This window comes from Vipera berus, assembly GCF_964194415.1.
Source record: "Vipera berus genome assembly, chromosome: 1".
NCBI lineage: Eukaryota > Metazoa > Chordata > Lepidosauria > Squamata > Viperidae > Vipera > Vipera berus.
The window spans coordinates 170,845,289-170,862,950 of record NC_138202.1 but is presented as its reverse complement, the minus strand read 5'-3'; the positions used below and the strand labels follow the sequence as shown (position 1 = coordinate 170,862,950).

The 17,662-nt window shown below is 39.2% G+C and overlaps 1 protein-coding gene across 1 annotated transcript in view; it reads left to right on the top strand.

The window, feature by feature from the left end:
* The window catches only part of TMEFF2 (transmembrane protein with EGF like and two follistatin like domains 2), a 270,268-nt gene that overhangs the window by 7,870 nt on the left and 244,736 nt on the right, over nucleotides 1-17,662 (top strand). Inside the window, exon 3 of the mRNA XM_081314466.1 lies at nucleotides 13,301-13,430. Coding sequence (XP_081170592.1) covers nucleotides 13,301-13,430 — 130 coding nt within the window. The remainder of the gene's footprint in view (nucleotides 1-13,300; nucleotides 13,431-17,662) is intronic.

Sequence of the window (17,662 nt, the reverse complement as noted above, 5' to 3'; positions counted from 1 at the left end):
GAGGGGTTCTTTGACATATACATTTCTCTGACAGATGTTTTTAAATGGAAAGTTGCTTTGTATTTTCTGTCCTTCAATTAAGGAGTATTTCCTTGTAGAGATGTTTCAGTAGCACAGCTTTTTAAATTTCTTTGCAAGAAAGACGTTGTTGTTGTTGTTTGGAAAAGAAGAATGGTAGCAGATTTTGATGCAAAGGTTCAGTGGCTCCCACTAGACTTTGTGGTTGAATTGCACAATGGAATCACTGACGGAAGATGGCTTTACTTGGGTCTCTTTAATTTTGGAACTGACCTTCTTTGGGATGCAGTGTTTTGCAGAACTGCACTGTTATTAGCAGTGGGTTTCCACTGGTTCCATGGTGGTTTATTTTCTAGCAGTTGAAATTAGAAGTAGAACTCGAGGCATTTGGGGAAAAGACGCTACACTGTGTCACTGAAAATCAGCCATTTTCCCACTAAATTTGAGCATCATAAAATGATGTGGCATAAATGAGAGCTCGGATCCACTGCAGTTGGATTGTTTTTGTGGGTGCGCTTGGGTATGTGTTACTCGTTTGATCTCCAACAATCTACATAGGATAATATTTAGAATATGCATTTAAAGTTTCATCAGAAGATTTCTGTTTTAAAAAAACTTTCCCAAAGGCATAGGGTTAAGACAGATGTTCTTCCTTGTCAACTAGATATTTTGTTTGTAGTCAGAAAATCTAGGCTGAAATTATCACTCTCGTTTTCAGAGCTCTGTGGACAGTCATGTAATGAAATATCTTAACCTAACCTGCATTTACACATGAAATATCTTAAGCCTAACCTGCATTTGCATTTTAATTGTGAAAGAGTTTCTATGGGAAAAGAGCAAAAACTGAAACAATCGCATTAGCAGTAGCATGATCTGAAGAAATCAGGGTTTGAAACTTCATTGTAGGATACAGTTATTTTTTAAAAATTTGGTTATGCCTGCAAATGTAAGCTGCTGGGGAAGATCCAGGAGCAAGGATCGATAATTGTTGTTAGAAACCCTAAAATGAGCTGTCTGGAATCAATGTAGATATGTACAGTAAACTGTCCTTGTTCAATTAATTTTAATAGAGAGTTTGCAACAAGTGTCCTATAAATCCGACATAGTCAAGAATGAGAGGGAAGTGTAAGCTTTTCAGATAAGGGCAAAGGCCCTACTTGAGTAGGTAACGATGGCTATCCTTCAAAATGGAAGCAGGATTAGGACCAAGAGATAAGAAGACCCGTGACAAAAATTACATTTGATTTAGTCCAGAGTGAACTAGATTAGTAAGTATTCTTATATTTACCTCTTACAAATTTATTAATTGGCCCCTAATGGTACATTAAACATTTTACTCTGGTAACAACTATTGGAATGGCAATAATAGTAGCATTCAAGATTGTGGTGGCTCTGGGAGTTTAGATTGGGTATAGACTTTAGTTTCTTATTTTGATTTCTTTTGTAGTAATGGGGGTGGGGAGAAGTGACACATTTTCTTCAACTTTGTCCTAGTTAAGTATCAAGTCCAGAAAATATGATGGAAATGAACTCTATCTTGTTTATGAGTGAAACAGGAAACTATATGTGGATATTGGCTTACCAAGCCAAGATATTCAATTGGAAAATTGAAGAACCTCATGTTCAACATTACATGGGTGGTTTTACCTGTCATAGCTATCCTATTGCTCTTCTCTGTGAGCAACTAGGATCAGGAAAATGAGAAGATGGCAGAGAGGAGAAGAGAACAGATCAGATTATAGTGGTAGGGTGCTTTGTTTGCCCATTTGAATATAGATAGTTCTTGACTTACAACCATTTGTTTAGCAACCAAGTGTTGTGATTCAGTGTCAGCCTGTGCTCCCAGCAGCTGAGTCTGAGGAATCGGAGGAGGAGGAGGAGGGGTTTGGAGAGCCTTCGGTGTCGGAGGGAGTCTCTGATGCACTGCAGGACTCTTAGCCTGGCCTCTTCAGTCGTGTTCCTCATGAGGCTCAGCTGTGTGAGGAGGAGGTGTCGGACTCAGAGGAGTCACAGCTGAATCTGTTCAGAGACGCTAGAAGCAGAAGGCAATACAGCAGAGTAGAGCAGAGAAAATCAGTGAGGCAACTCAGTGAAAGGAGGAGAAGGCATTGAGAAGCCACGCCTTGGGACAGATAATAAAAGGGGAAGGTGTGGGCGGTGCTGGTTGCTGAAGGCCACTGTTTGTAGACATTCAAAGAGAATCCTGGTCTGTTCTTGCTAATCTGTTTGACTCTTGTTTGATGTTTGAATCATTTATTGAAGAAAATATTCTGCTGCTTTTTTGTTTGAAAGACTATCATTTTGGAACTGTAAATAAATTTGGATTGGGTTTTTTCCAGCCTATTAATTTGTCAAAAGGAAAAAGGGGTTGTCCCTGTCACACAAACAGGGCCGGTCGTAGGCTGGAACAGAACACCATTCGAAGTTAGAACAGCACTAAAAAAGTGACTTATGACTGGTCCTTACACTTATGATCATTGCAGTATCCTCACGATTATAATTGAAACACTTGACAACCAGCATGTATTTACAATGGTTGTAGAGTCCTGGGGTTATGTGGTTGTCATATGCAACCTTCTCAGCCAGCTTCTGACAAGGCAATGGGGAGAAGCTGGATTTGCTTAATGACCACAATATTTACTTAACAACTGCAATGATTCACTTAACCCTTTTTTTAAAAAGGTTGTAAAATCAGGTGCAACTCACTTAACAACCTCCTTGCTTAGCAACAGAAATTATGGAGCCAATTATAGTTGTAAGTTGAGGACTACCTGTAGTTCCTCCTCCTCCTCCTCCTCCCTCCCCCCATTCCTAACATTAAGCTTTAATGCCAATCTTATAAACTTCTGTATATTAATCAGCCAATCAACCTAAGACTTGTTCAGGACCTACAAAATCAGGAACGTGTGTGAGTACTGTCATACTAGCAAGGTGGCACAGCTCCATCAGTTGATCTCTATGGACGTCCACCACAAGAAGCGCATAACCTCATTTATGCTCAGGATAGATAATTTGGCAGTTCTGGAAAATATCACTATGGATTGGAGGATTTATTCAAGGGAAAGATTTGTGACATCAGTTCAAGCATTAGTATACCGAAGAGAAGAGAACCGCAGATTTGTATTTGTTTAGTTTTGATAATGGCACTGATTTGATTTTTCAAAATTTGGACAAGGACAAATAAAATCTTTTTTTATTTTTACACCATCTGGGAAACTACAGAGTGTAGACATTTTACAGTATCCCATTCATAGAGCTAAATTGTGTATCTTATGATGGGCTGACTAACCTCACTCACTCTGTGCCAGTTTAGCCACAATATTTATAATATCCCACCCCAACCTTCACCACATTCCTATATGATGAATAGTAGAATTGTTAACTGAAAACAACCCCCTGTGGCCTTATAAAGCATATTTTTAGTTGCAGATGTTGACTTATTTTAAAACTTGGTCTTTAAGACATTTTGACTGTAGCTTTTCTGCAACAAAGAAACACAACTCCTCTCGAATTTCTCCATGATAGTTATTTGAGTAATGATTATGATTCATGCATTGTAAGATTTAACAAAATAAACAGAGCCAGTTTGATGTTCTGGTTAAAATGCTGGACTAGGAATGAGGAAACTCTGAACTCTAATTCTACCTTAAGCGTGAAAAACAGTTGAGTGTCTTTGAGCCAATCATTCACTTTTTGCCCAACTCACCTCACAGGGTTGCTGTGGGGAAAATAGGAGGAAGGAGTATTAGGCACGTTTGCCACTTTGATTTATTTTTGAAGTAATAAAGGCAAGATAAAAAAAAATCAAATCAAATAAAGTGTGAGTCAAAACATTTTGCAGCCTAGGGTGAAACTCAAATTTTCCTTCGGCTCAGAATTGGACAAGACTAGCAGTTGAATCTTGGTTTCATCACTACTGATGCGATGGTGAATAAACTAGGTGCAGTAAGAGCCACTTGGCACATGCACCGTCAGGATTTCAGTATCCGCTGCCTGATTTAGTCATCCTACTCAGCTTAAAAGGAGGGCCAGTCCTGACCATCCTTCTGTGGCAAACGTCCATCCCCCTCTCCCCCACCCGGTGTTTTGTGTTTATGCATTGATTGAAAAGTTATCATTCCCCAAAGAAAAAGTCAAAATCCTTTGCTACTGCAGAAACAGGTACTGTCTGAAGCTCCAGGTCTTCTTTCTATTGTTATACAAAATGTATTGGTAGCATTAAGTAGAAGAGTAGAAAAATAAAATAACATCCATTTTCTCAAAGGGCAAGTTCAGATCAGATCGTTTGGAGTTGCGCAAATGGATTCTGACTTATTTCAGGAAGACACTTTGACTCCAGAAGCTCATCCATAACTCTGCAAGCAAAAAGAACACCAGGCATACACACCCCAGATACTCACAGTGAGGGTCTTCTATTTCTCTACCGAGCACATTTATTGCACATCTGCTTCAAAAAGAGCAGGCACTATTTCTTCTTGCAGAGAGCAGTCCTATGTGCACATTAGGAGATTCATTCTTAGCAGTTTTCCATTCCTTCTAGACCTTTTCACCACCTGTAGTTTGGCATGTTCATTCCAAGGGAAGGGAGGAAGCCAAATTATTTGGATAACCCAAAGAAAGTTATGGTAGCCAAGATGAGCATTGCTAGTTTAAGCCTGCAGAAGCCTGGTTTTAAAATATAGGTCAGGGGTGTCAAGCTGCCAGCCCGCGGGCCGGACGCATCAGGAAGAAACTGCGCCTACCCCATTGCTGGCAGTGGGGGAAAAGTTCCGATACATCATGCGACGTCACGTGACGTCGCGAGTTTGACATGTCTGGTATAGGTTATGCCTTGGAGGGAGGGGCCAATTACTGCATGCACTAAGATAAGATGGAGGAGGGGATGCTTTACTCCTTTCCTTACCTCCTATTTCTCCAGCTGGAAACATTTGTAGAAGCCAGCAGGGAGAGAAATATCTGCTGGAGGAGAATCAAGATAGAATTAAGCACAGAACAAAGGTCAAAATTGATCTTAAGTGAATTGCCATTCTGACCATGTGCCCAGGGATTAAAGTCATTGTAAAGTAGAACAATATCAGCTGGAGCCAAGCCAATAATTTTAGAAGATCAGTGCCAGAGATGGTGCTACCACTGCCCTATCACCTCTGTTGTGACTGAAGACAGAGCCTGCCAGCAACCCTTGCCTCCCAATGCTACCAGGAAATTGTCAAGGTCCCCAAATTATCTTGTTCCCTTTTTACTGGACAGATTAGCATCTTTCCAAACAAAGTGCTAGGTTGTAGTCATCAACCATCCCCTCCTAACCTCCCGAGAGTACCCATTTGCTCTCCAAAACATTATTGGAGATACAAAAAAAATGCTAGGTTCTTGTCTATTTTTCTAATATTAAAAGCGTCCTTTAAACATTGACAGATAAGGGAAGAAATGTAGCAAGCACCAAAGAGAGAACTCTATAGGCACTGATGTCTCCTAGGACCATCTTGTGGTTTTAAATGTACATTAGACATTTCAGATTTTCTGCTACTTCAGATTTACATATTTTTTAAATTATTATTACTACCTATTATCCTGCAGAGTCCAAAATATAAATCTGGTTAAAAAACTGTCATGTGAGATACACATGACTAAAAGGAAAGAATGGATGCTACTTAAATTCTCTCATAAGTAAAAATCACATTTTAAGCTTCTCCATGTGGGTGTGGAGCACATGAACTCATACTGCATGAGGGTCAATGGGACATACTGAGCCAGTGAGTGAATATCAGAGGAGAGGCACATGACCAAGAGGAACAATGGCTCCAGTAAGAGTCAAATATATGACGTTTTTCTTTATGGAGCATACAAATCTGTGAAAAATCCATAAAGTTTGTTCAACTTAGGCTGACTTGGATCTCCAGCCATGTGCCAAAGAGGAAGCAGTTTACAGATTCAGAATAAAATAGAAATACAAACCAGAAAATGATATTTCAAGGTAATTAATTAGTTTATTATTTAAACTAGTATATATCTGTGAATATATATGTTTATACATACGGTACATACACAGAGAGAATACTATTGGACTTGCTTAGAAAGGAAGAGAACAGAATATATTAATTAATTAATTAAAATAGATGAAAGCCTGTTATCATTAATTATGAGTTGCATAACATAATATAGTTTTTGGTGGCTTATTCTTGTTCCAGAGAATTTCCCAATTATCTTCAGACTGGAAACAAATCCACATCTGGCATGGCACTATCCCCTTTGCATCATTGGTCTCTACCCACTGTACTCCTTGGTCCCAAACTCATGCCTGTCTCTGAACCATCTCCTTTTTAAACTACATGATGGATTAATCTCACTAATACTTGTAATGATCTGGTCTGAAATATGAGCCTCTATTTCCTGATATTCAGCATGGTGCAGAATTTCTACTGTAGAGTCTTCTCTGCATACAAGCATTCGGTGGTTAATGGACCGAATCGTCCAAACCAGCTACTTTCTAAGCAAGTGGATGTATCAGAAGTCTACAGGTTGTCTTCGACTTACAAGCCTGGAATTACAGTTGTAAGTCATGGTGGCCATTAAATGGGATACCACATGACCACGCTTGATTTAATGAACTTTTTTTACACCAGTCATTAAGAATACACAGCAGTGGTTAAGCAAATGCCACAGCTGTTAAGCAAACCAATTATACCCAATGTACATTTTTTGCTGGAAACCAGCAAATGTCAGAAATTGTGGTCATGTGATTGCTGAGTGCTGCAAGTGGCCGCAAGTGTGAGTCCGTTACCAAGTGCCCAAAATGTGATCATGTGGCTGCAGGGTGTGTGTGCGTGTGTGAATCAGAACTTCAAAACCAAGTCATAAGTAGCTTTTGAAGGGGTAATTTCGAGTAGTTGCTAAGTGATCAGTCATTAAATGCTCATTAAAACTGCCTGTATTGTTGACTCTCTTACTTTTGGTAATCACTAGGGACTATTTACTTGATAAGCAGCTTTTCTATTTTTATTCCAAACTAATATGAAAACCATAAGAGTTGGGGCACTGATTCCTCTCTGCGTAAAATAGTCAGGTGGGTAATCTTACTTTGACCCCAGCAGTTACGTTTTCCTCATCTAAAGCTAGATTAGGATTACAAGGAAGCCTCATGAACATCACCCCACCACCCACAAATGTCCAGCTCTCACTTTCTACCTGGCTCCTGTTTCAGTTTGGGACACTTTGCAAGAAACCGCTCATCTCACGGAGCCATAGAATCATATGTGGGCTTGCAGTTCGTCGGAATCTAATTTCCTGATTTGAAAATTATAGCTGGTGGTGAAACCATAGGTAGTTGTATTACATCATACACAAACTGGGAACACTACAAATAAGGAAGAGGCAGAGTATGTTTCCTGTCATTTCAAGCAGTCTGTCCTAATTGAAATTCCTGAAAAACTCGTGTTTGCTGGAGGAAGGCAGCAGTAAGCACATGCCTTCCAGCGCTGAACAAGTAGCACAGTTGATAGATTGCACCACTTCTACGTATTCGTATAAACAATCACAGGCAACGCTGTTAAGACATATTTCTGATTAAGATTTGATCACTGCCTGAATATATCAGATTCCTAGAGACTGTGTTAATTGTGTTAGTAAATTTTGCCAATTTACCCTCCAGCTCCGTTGGAAGCTTTGCTTAGATTCTGGATGAAGGCTGGCACTGCAGCTTTCAAATAAAATTCCACTTTGCAATGTATGCAGGCAATTTTTTGTAAAATGGCAGGTTTTTATTTATTTATTTATTTGAGGAGATGGATGTTCGGTTTATTTCATTTCTTTTTTTTTTCATTCTAAGTTCTAAAATTGCCCAGGAGGAATCATTGGAAGCTTATCACATATTACAGAGGAGCTCAGATCAATTGGTTCTTGGTTTGTATGTAGTTGTGTCTTGCTTCTTCCTGTTGTTAACATTATACTGATTTCTTGGCTCAAAAAACCATTTTGTTTCAAAGCAGCAGGGCAAGAGATTTGGGAGAGTATTTTGAGCAAGAATAATACCTTGGATCATGTAAATGAGTTGAAACATGATGCTTTATGTATTTCCCTCACTTTTTAAATTAAAAAGATACATGTTTTCCCCACTGATTAAATTAAAAGGAACGGTTCCTAGAAAACAGCCAAGGATTTTCAAATTGGTCAAAACCTTGATGGAGAAATGACTAATCTTCAAGCATCTGTGGGTGGCAAAAACTAAGACAACCAGTTGGCTTCCATCCAGTGATCATTTTTGCAGCACAGATATGGTAGCTTCATTTCATCCTAAATTTAGTTGGCAGATTAGTTGTACAGGTAGTCCTCGACTTACAACATCTAGTTCATTTAGTGACCATTCGAATTTACAGCCGAGTTCAAAAAAGTGACATGCCCGTTTTTCACACTTATGACAATTGCAGCATCCCCACGGTTACATGATCAGAATTCAGATGCTTGGCAACCAGTTCATATTTATGACAGTTGCAGTGTCTTTGGGTCATGTGATTCCCTTTTGCAACCTTCTGACAAGCAAAGTCAATGGGGAATCCAGATTCACTTAACAACCATGTCACTAACTTAACAGATGCAGTGATTCACTTAACAAATGTGGCTAGAAAATTCGTAAAATGGGGTAAACCTCAACAAATGTTTCACTTAGCAGCATAGATTTTGGACTCAATTATGGTCGTAACTCAAGGACTACCTGCGGCCTCAAAACACTCCTTTTCCACCTGGCTGACCTGGACTGACAGGGATTTTAATTATGTTTTTAATTTTTAACTCTAATTTTTAATTTATTTTAATTTTAATTTTTATTTATTCTACAGGGGCCTTTAATTTTAATTTTAATTTTAATCTTCTGTATTTATTGTACGTCATTGTTGTTAGCCGCCCTGAGTCCTTCGGGAGATAGGGTGGCATATAAGTCTCAATAATAAATAAATAAATAAATAAATACAACAAATTTGACTTACTTTTTGGAATGTTAAGTTTTTTCCATTATTAGTAAGGGAAAAGCAGTATAGAAAAATTAAATGTATATGCCAGTTTGTTTGTTCTGGTATTATTTAACCAAATAACTAAGAAGTTCTATAGGCTTTCATTTTGTGCCCTTGGAACCATACTATTAACCAGTATTCTTAATCTTCTTTGACAGCCCTATACTCCGTGTTTGGGATTGTAATCCATTTCTATCTATAATAGTAAGTGGGAAAGACTTGCAAGATTGATGTCAGCCTTACCAAGTTGACCAGATAGAGTCAGATAATATAATTTTACCTTATTAAAAAGCTACATTAACAGGATCTTGCAAATTTGGAAATACAGTTCTCCCATCATCTTCTTTACACCCCAAGAAACTAGGGAGCCTCTTGGCCTGCCCACTATCTATCTGCAGGCTATGCTGTCTCTTATCTGACTGTTCTCTAGGCAGCATCTCTTTGTCCCATCTCCCAAGGTCTTTCCCACATACCACTAGACACCTCAGGCATATTTCTGAGCTTTAATTTTTTTTCTGATTTTATTGGTCTCTTAAGTCAGTTCTTCCTAGTACTTTATTAGTGCTAGTAGCTGTGTTGTGCTCTGCTGTCTCCACTACTTTCTTTCCTTGAACCACCTGCTTTGAACATCCAGTGTTACTGTTGGGTTGAGAGAGATAGGTTTAAGTACAGAATAAATACATTAAGCCTCACAGATTTTTTGGAATATTTTTGAAGCTAAAGAAGTGGAACATTATGCCACTAGATTTACGAAACGTTAACTAGGTTTTTATCAGGGGTCACAGAATGGATGCTGAATTAGCACAGAAAGCTTGCTGGTGGTCTATCACTGCACTAAAGTGTAATTTATTTAACTATTGCTTGTTGCATGGGAAGCAAGGCAGCTAATTTGGATAATGCATATGGCTGGAAGATAGAAGACTGGGAATTCTAATTCTGCCTTAAGCATGAAGCCAGCAATGGCAAACCATTTCCAAACACATTACAGACAAAATTGCATGGAATTGTCCATGCAATAGCTAGGAATGAAGACTGACTCAGAGGTGCGTGTGCACATGAATGAGAGCCAATTATGATTTCATATTACATCTGAATTCAGCCGGCAAATGGTCAAAGATCAACCAGTATGTTTCCATTTGGGGCATTTGACCCTAGATCTAGCTTGTACTCGCTAGCTTTGGACTAGAGGTAATCATTATATCATACACCCTCTCCATGAGGCTGTCAGACTATTTCAGCAGATAAATCAAAATGCTGGAAAGTGTTATCTGAAAATTGCCAGTTTAGCAGAGAATCTTCAGACAGATTTCTTTGGGTTTGTTGAAGATAATACCATTGGACACCTGGTTAGTAAAAGTTAGACTTCAAGCCTATATGCATAAATAAGATCAGAAGCATTATAGCATAAGGCAGGGGTCTTCAAACTTGGCCGCTTTAAGATTTGTGGACTTCAATTCCCATGCTGGCAGAGGAATTCTGGGAGTTGAAATCTACAAGTCTAAAGCTGCCAAGTTTGAGACCCCTGACATAAGGGATATGGAAGATGTTTCATTCCTTAGCTAACTGAAATACCACATTGCCCAAGTAGTAATAATTTTCTGGAATTTGTTTCTTTGTGGAAGTGTCAACTAGGATAACTTTTCTATTTGCTTATATAACCATTCCTCTTTGGAGGCAGTGTATGGTCTGTCATTTTCCCTCATCTCAATTACATCATGTATATTAGCATGCCATAATATCGTTGTGTAGAACAACTAATTGGCAGTGTGACTTTCTCCTATTTTTAACTAGTTTTCAACAGCTTATCATGTGTAAATAATAATCTTGATCATTACATTTGTTCTAATTAAACAATGAGACATATCAAGAGTACAGTAATCATGAGATAATCACATCGTTGGCATAATTATCTGGTACAGGGCACAGCCAAGTATCTCTAATGCTATTGAATATGATTTTCTTGTGATAACTGCACCCGGTAGGTTGTCTAATTTTAATCATAAAATCAAATTATTTTTATTAATATGAACAAGGGTGGTAGTGGGGGAAGCTGCCCTTTTCTTCTGCTGGAAGATGAGAAAGCTGATGGCCTCCTATGCCTAGCAGGAATTTCAGGTGGGTTGATAGAGTGTGGATTAATCATTAACTGCAGGTGCTCTCTTGTTCTCATCCACGTGACTGCCATGATATGAATAACTCTGGACTTAATATGTCTGGCTCTGCATGAAGTGGAAAAAAGAGGGTCAGATCAGCTGCACTGAGGAGCAGCTCTGCATACAAGAATAGCTAGGACAAAATCTCTTTTATTATCAAGTTTGAGTTGGTATTACTTGTGTTGTCATTGCAGTAGTTTCCAATCAATAACACCCTTCTCGATGATATATACTGTATATGAGGTTGCACAGCCTTCTGTCATTAGGGCTGTCAGGTTCATCTTTGAAACTTTGGTTTACCTTTGTTTTGTTTTATTTGGCCAGGGCCAATTCTATTCTACAGCTTGTTTAGACACTGTCTCTTTAATTTACAAAAGATGGAACAATGAAGCATCGGTTTCTCTACCTTCTGCCTTACGCCTTACAGCCTGGTTAGGTCAATTAGCTGTTATATTAATGAGGTACTGCTGTTTGATGCCAATTTACCTAAGCAGATTGGTAAAATTCTCCATTTTAGATGGAATAGCTAATTGTAACTGGAGGCAAACAGTTTTCTTCTTAATATGCACAAGAAGAAAACATTTAGCTTCCTTGTTCGACCACAACTCCTAATGGTATGGCAAGTTAAGAGTGAACATCCAGATTGGCTAATATGTAATAGATAACCCCCAAGAATGACACTGTGATCTGCAAAGCTCAGGACTGTGTCTTTACTTTGAGCAGCCCACACACATTTTCCTTCAAATTCCGCAGTGCAGTGTAAGATAAAGTAGTCGGGCCAGTCCTATTGTGAGGCATGTGTCAGAACCAGAAGGGTATGCCTAGCAATCTGTTTTCAACCAACTCACTCAACTAAACAGCAGTCCTTGGGTGCAATGAAAGAAGCTGCCCCATTGTAAGTTGGCTTTGGGGCATGAAATGAGGAGTGAGAAAGCCACAGGCGTTACTTGATTGGGGATGACAGGAGCCTTAGATTGGCGAAAGCAAGTTTGGCTTAAGGGAAGTTTAAGTTATTCCTCTGTAACCAGTGCCACCAAGCAATGGAACTATCTATGATATCAGGACACATAATTAAGTGCCTAATGAAATACCCAGTTAGTAGCAGTTCCTATGATTCAAGATAAGTAAAATTTTAATAACCCTTCAAAAGCTCTGAAGCAGAACAATAGTCAGTGATTGTGCCTACTCTTCCATCATATTCATAAACATTACTGTAGTGGTTAATCTTTTGCCTTTTTCAAGTAGCTTGCAAAGGGACCATGAAATGTGGTTATTTTGTCGACAACTTTCACTATATCTCACTTATATCAAGGAGAAACGAGACAAGAGTACTGCTGTGTACACAGTAGGCAGGAAATATTTGGCATAGATATTTCTGGGATACTTCCAAATATACTCCAGGCAAGATATCAATTAGATCCAGTTGTGGTCTGCTCTGTCCACAGCCTTGACCTGATTAAATAAGAAATAATGATAGTTTAGACATATCTTATTTTCATTTTCCCATCTCACTAATAATTGATTCTTAGAAAGAGCATCTTTCTACGTCTTAGAAGGCCAGATCAGGAACCCATTCACACCAGCTTGAAAATCTTCCCATTCAGTCCCATTGATTAAAATGTTTTTTTAAAAAAATAATAATTCCAAAGAGATTAATCCTGGTTTCTGCAAATCTTTTGCTAGCAATACTATTTTTTTCTTACACCCTTATCAAGCAATATCATAAGCATCTGCTCTGGTTCCTTTAATGACTCTATTTGCCCAAAGGAAGAAGAAATTGAAAAAGGATGGAACGAGATTAAAACAGCACAGAGACACCGAGGGAAGAGAGACGATAAGAAAGAATAGAGAAGGATATGCATAGTAATGTAGGGTGGGAGGGTTGTAACTCATCCTGAACCCCTTAATCTTTGTAGAAACCCTGAAATATTATAGATGAATGTGTCCCTTCCATCTGGACAACCTTCCCATCTGGGAAGGATTAGGAGAGTGAATGTTAATTACAACCTTATAATTTTGTTCTTTAGCAACTGTCTGCACTAAGGGGCCTGAACATAAAGGAGAATGAGCTTCACGTCTGTGACATCTTTACTAACGGTGCTGTCTCTTGTTTTCTTTTTTGCTCATTAGTGTAACAGCGACTATGTGCCTGTGTGTGGTTCCAATGGCGATACCTATCAGAATGAGTGCTATTTGAGACAAGCTGCCTGCAAGCAGCAAAGTGAGATACTTGTGGCGTCAGAAGGATCATGTGCCACTGGTAGGTACAGCCGTCTTTGTGCTACATATTGTTATCCAGGAATCGGTTGACGAGCAAGCCCAACCAGTATTGTATATTTTCATGAGTACTCCTTTGTGCTCCTGTCAGATTCATCCTAGATCAATAATTGAAAGCGTGCTTTTCATGCTGCAACCCAATCAGTTCTGCTTGCTTTGACATCCTCTTTCCTTACCTGGGAAACCGTTGCCATTTCTTCAAGTATTCATTGTATTTATTCTGCAATTTTTGCCCAATGTGCACAATTAAAGATGGTGGAATGTATGACTAACAAAGTTTCCCAAAATGCTTTGTTTGATCAATATTTTAAAAAGGGGGGGGGGTTAGATCTGATTGTGGACAAATTTGTGTAAGATATTTTGCCACCTAAAGGTCAACTACATTAAGCAGTGATTTATTTATTGAGTAAGCCACAACTGTCTGGGTTCATGTAGCACAATCATACATTAATCCTGATGCAACAACCTTACAATTTACAATATCAAAGAAACCATTTTATGTATGAGTGTGATATATAAACCTATCTAAACAATATTTATTAATGCAGAAGCTGCCTCTCCTAGTGGAGGAATAGGTTCAAAGAAGGCTGTCCTACTCAATGTTTGGTTTGTTTCTGGCAGTTTTAGGTGTTAAACTAGCTATTGAGGCAGTTAAAATTAGAGTAAGATCATTATACAGTAGATAATAAAACTAAAATACTTTAAAGCCATAGTTGGTGAGTTAATGCCACTATTGTATGGAGAATGCATTCTAATTTCTTGTCATGGCAATCTAGAACTGAGGCTGGTAGCCAGAAATGGCTCTGGGACTTTTGTAGGAAGGAAGAGAACTAATGATTGGGGCAAAATGCATTTTTCCGGCTAGAGCAGGTGTCAAACTGCCGGTCCACGGGCCGGATGCGTCACACGGAAGCTGCACCCAGCCCAGCTCTAGCAAGAGGAAAAAAGTTGCGCTACGTCACAACACATCATGTGACGCAGTGAGTTTGACACCCCTGAGCTAGAGGAAGGATAGGGGAGTGCTTTGGGGGCAGCAGTCGTTGAGGATATGTTTTTTAGCCTTTGAACCACAGAGATAGGAGGGAATTCAGCGACATTGTCACAAGGGAGCAGGGCAGATATATTTGGATATGGATTGGATAGTTGGGCTCCTTCTACCTGATAATTTGGAAGTGTCAAATAGAATAAAAACTTGGCCCTTTGATGGTTTGCATGTCGGTAATGCAAATCTAGGATTTGGAGGGTTGAGAAGAAAGTAGACTGGCTATGAATTTCAGATTCTTTTCCTAAGTTACAGGTATGTATTTAGTGCTAATGGGAGACACAGTGTGCTCCTTTTCACGTGATTGAATTGATGGGAGATCACCCACTCAGGGTGACTACCAGGGCTTTTTTTCTCATAGAACGCTCAGAACGGAGTTCCGGCACCTTTTTTGGATGGAACCTTGTAGGGTAGGCAAGGTGGCTTGTATGACGTGTGAGTTCCGGCACCTTTTTCTTTTACAAAAAAAGCACTGGTGACTACAATCATATGTTTTGTTTCTTTAAGGCACTGTGCTCACTTTTTATAGTGAGATCTGGAAGTGGGACTAATCTTTTAAACCATATTATTGCAAATCACAATAACAGAAAGAGGAATATCCCCTGATGGAAATTATGTGCCAAGTCATCTTTTAGAAGTTTTTTTTTTCTTTCCTCTCCATGTGTCTTTAATACAACCCTGAGATTTCTCACCAGTTCTTCATCCAAATGTTTGACCCTACTAAGCTAAAAACAAAAACGTTGTCCTGGAAATCTCCCAAATGGCCAGAATGGTTTTGGCCTTTCGACTAGAATTATTCTCTTCATATTCTCAACAGAGGGAAGATCTCACAGAAAAGTGGAGGGAATTGCCAACCAGTATGTGAGTCATAAGTAAATTGTAGGCTTGAAGAAGTAAAAGGGGTCTCATGTCTTGAGCACGGTTTCTATTATAGGAATAGCTTATATTTTGCCTCAGAATATGGACCACTTGGCCACTATGATGCCATAAAGAATGCCATTACAATATGTGAGAAGCACCGGAATCTCCTTCAAGTCCATTCAAATGTGCAACAACTACCTATTGTTCTCCCTATGGAAGGAGGTAGGTTTGTGACATCCCCTGGGTCTAGCAATCTGTAAAAACCTTTTCCTGAGAGAGCTGATCCATGGGGTGGGATGTGGCAGGGGGGCTGAAGACCCCCTCTTTAAAAAAAAAAAGTTGTCTCCTGCACAACCAAGTGCTTCAGATCATTGCTTGGAAAGTTTGCAAGGAGAGCAAATGAAAGCAAACACAGATTCTTGTAACTGCAGTCCTCCAATCCTGTGGAGAGAACTGGTAGCTTAAGAACCATTCTCTCCCTTATCTTGCCAACCCCGTCTAAGCAGATTGAGGATTTTTTGCTGGATCTGGCAGTGATGATCTTTTGGTAGAGGGGAACACTCAGTTTGAAAGAACTGGATTCTCCCACTGCTGAAAGCAAAATGGCCCTGGAATACAGTGCCAGGGAAGAGGGAAAGGAGGGGGGGGGAAGAGCTCAGCAACTTCAGGGGGTGAATGAGAGTTGGATCAAACCCAGTCCTTGACTAAGTCAACGTAAATGAGGCATGGCAGATTGTTCAGTTTGTATTGGGAGAAAAGAGAAAATGCTGCTTTAACATCAGGACAGCTCAGAATGAATGTAAACTGCTTCTGGTGGTCAGCAGGGAATGAGACAAAGGCCTCCTCTTGAGGATCAAGTTTCAGAAATGGTAATCTATATTTTTTCCAGCTGAGGTTGGGGCTATGAAGGCTAGCTCAGGAGGCAGTAGGAGAGAAGGAGTAAAAAATATGAAGTCTTCTCTTGTGAGATAAAGTTAATGATTAAGCAGGTACCGGTATTTCATAGACTTCCCATTCAGACAGATCTGCACATAAGAAGGACGGACGATAGTCTCATTTGGAATCACAGCTGCAACGGACTTTTCATTGCATTTGGCAGTAATGTGATAAAATAGTCCTATTTTTAAGTCTTACTCTGAAAAACAAGTACAGTGTATTATTATTTTGTGTGTGTGTGTGTGTGTGTGTGTGTGTGTGTGTGTTTATATTTGTTTGTTGGCTTGCTCTTTTTTTTGCTAGATGCATGATGGATGCTCTATTGATTTTGCCAAAACATAGCTATGATTTGAGAAGTGTTGCAGTTCCATTTTAAAATGAACATTTTTAAAAAACAGTATCAGAACGACAGTCTGCCCTGGATTAATTGACTATAAATAAATTGGGATTTTGATTCCCAGCATTAGGATGGAATTCCAATGTTGTATCTTGCATGTTGTTCCTTTACCTTCCTAATCATTTGCAACACTGAAAAGAGTTTCTGACAAGAATTTCTCCTAAAGCAAGGCACTGATCTTTGTTGTTTGCTCTTTTTTTAGATTCATTTAAAAAAAACTGATTAAAATTCAATTTTTTAAAAAAACTATTTTTAACGCTCATCAGATGTTGAATGTGCATTTGGAATTTAATTGCAGAACTTTTTAACAAAGAGTTTTTCTTAACTAGTTATCTAGGCATAATGCAAGTAGTCCTTGATTAATGACCATTTGTTAAGCGATTGTTTGAAGTTATGATGGCACTGAATAAGGAGTCTTATAGCCAGGCTTAAAATTGTGGCTATTGCAGCATCCCATGGTCATGTGATTGCGCTTCAGGAACTTGGCTACTGGCTCACAGTGCCCCAGGGTCATGTGATTACCCTTTTCAACCTTGACTGCCAGCCTCTGAGAAGCAAAGTCAATGGGGAAGCAGGAGGTTGCAAATTGAGATCATGTGACACAGTACCTAGCAACCATCTGGCATTCACCTAATGACCACAGCTGGAACTGCCAAAACTGCCATCCCAAGTCAATGCAGTCATGTGATGTTACACTTGTCAGTTAATGATGCAGTTGCTGGTTGTTCACCAAGGACTACCTGTAATTGTCATATGCTTGAAGTCTCTGTTGTAACAGTTCCAAATTGTTAGGATCACTCCTGGCTTTTTGATACTGTCTCTAATAAATCAGTTGCTTTATCATTGCATTTGAGGTCTGCTTGCTTAAGCTGTCATTCCTCCCAGTTTAGCTCTTGGACTAGTGTGTGTAGATCAGCGTTTTTCAGGGTTAGTAATTTTAAGATATGTGGGCTTCAACTCTCAGAATTCCCAGCCAGCA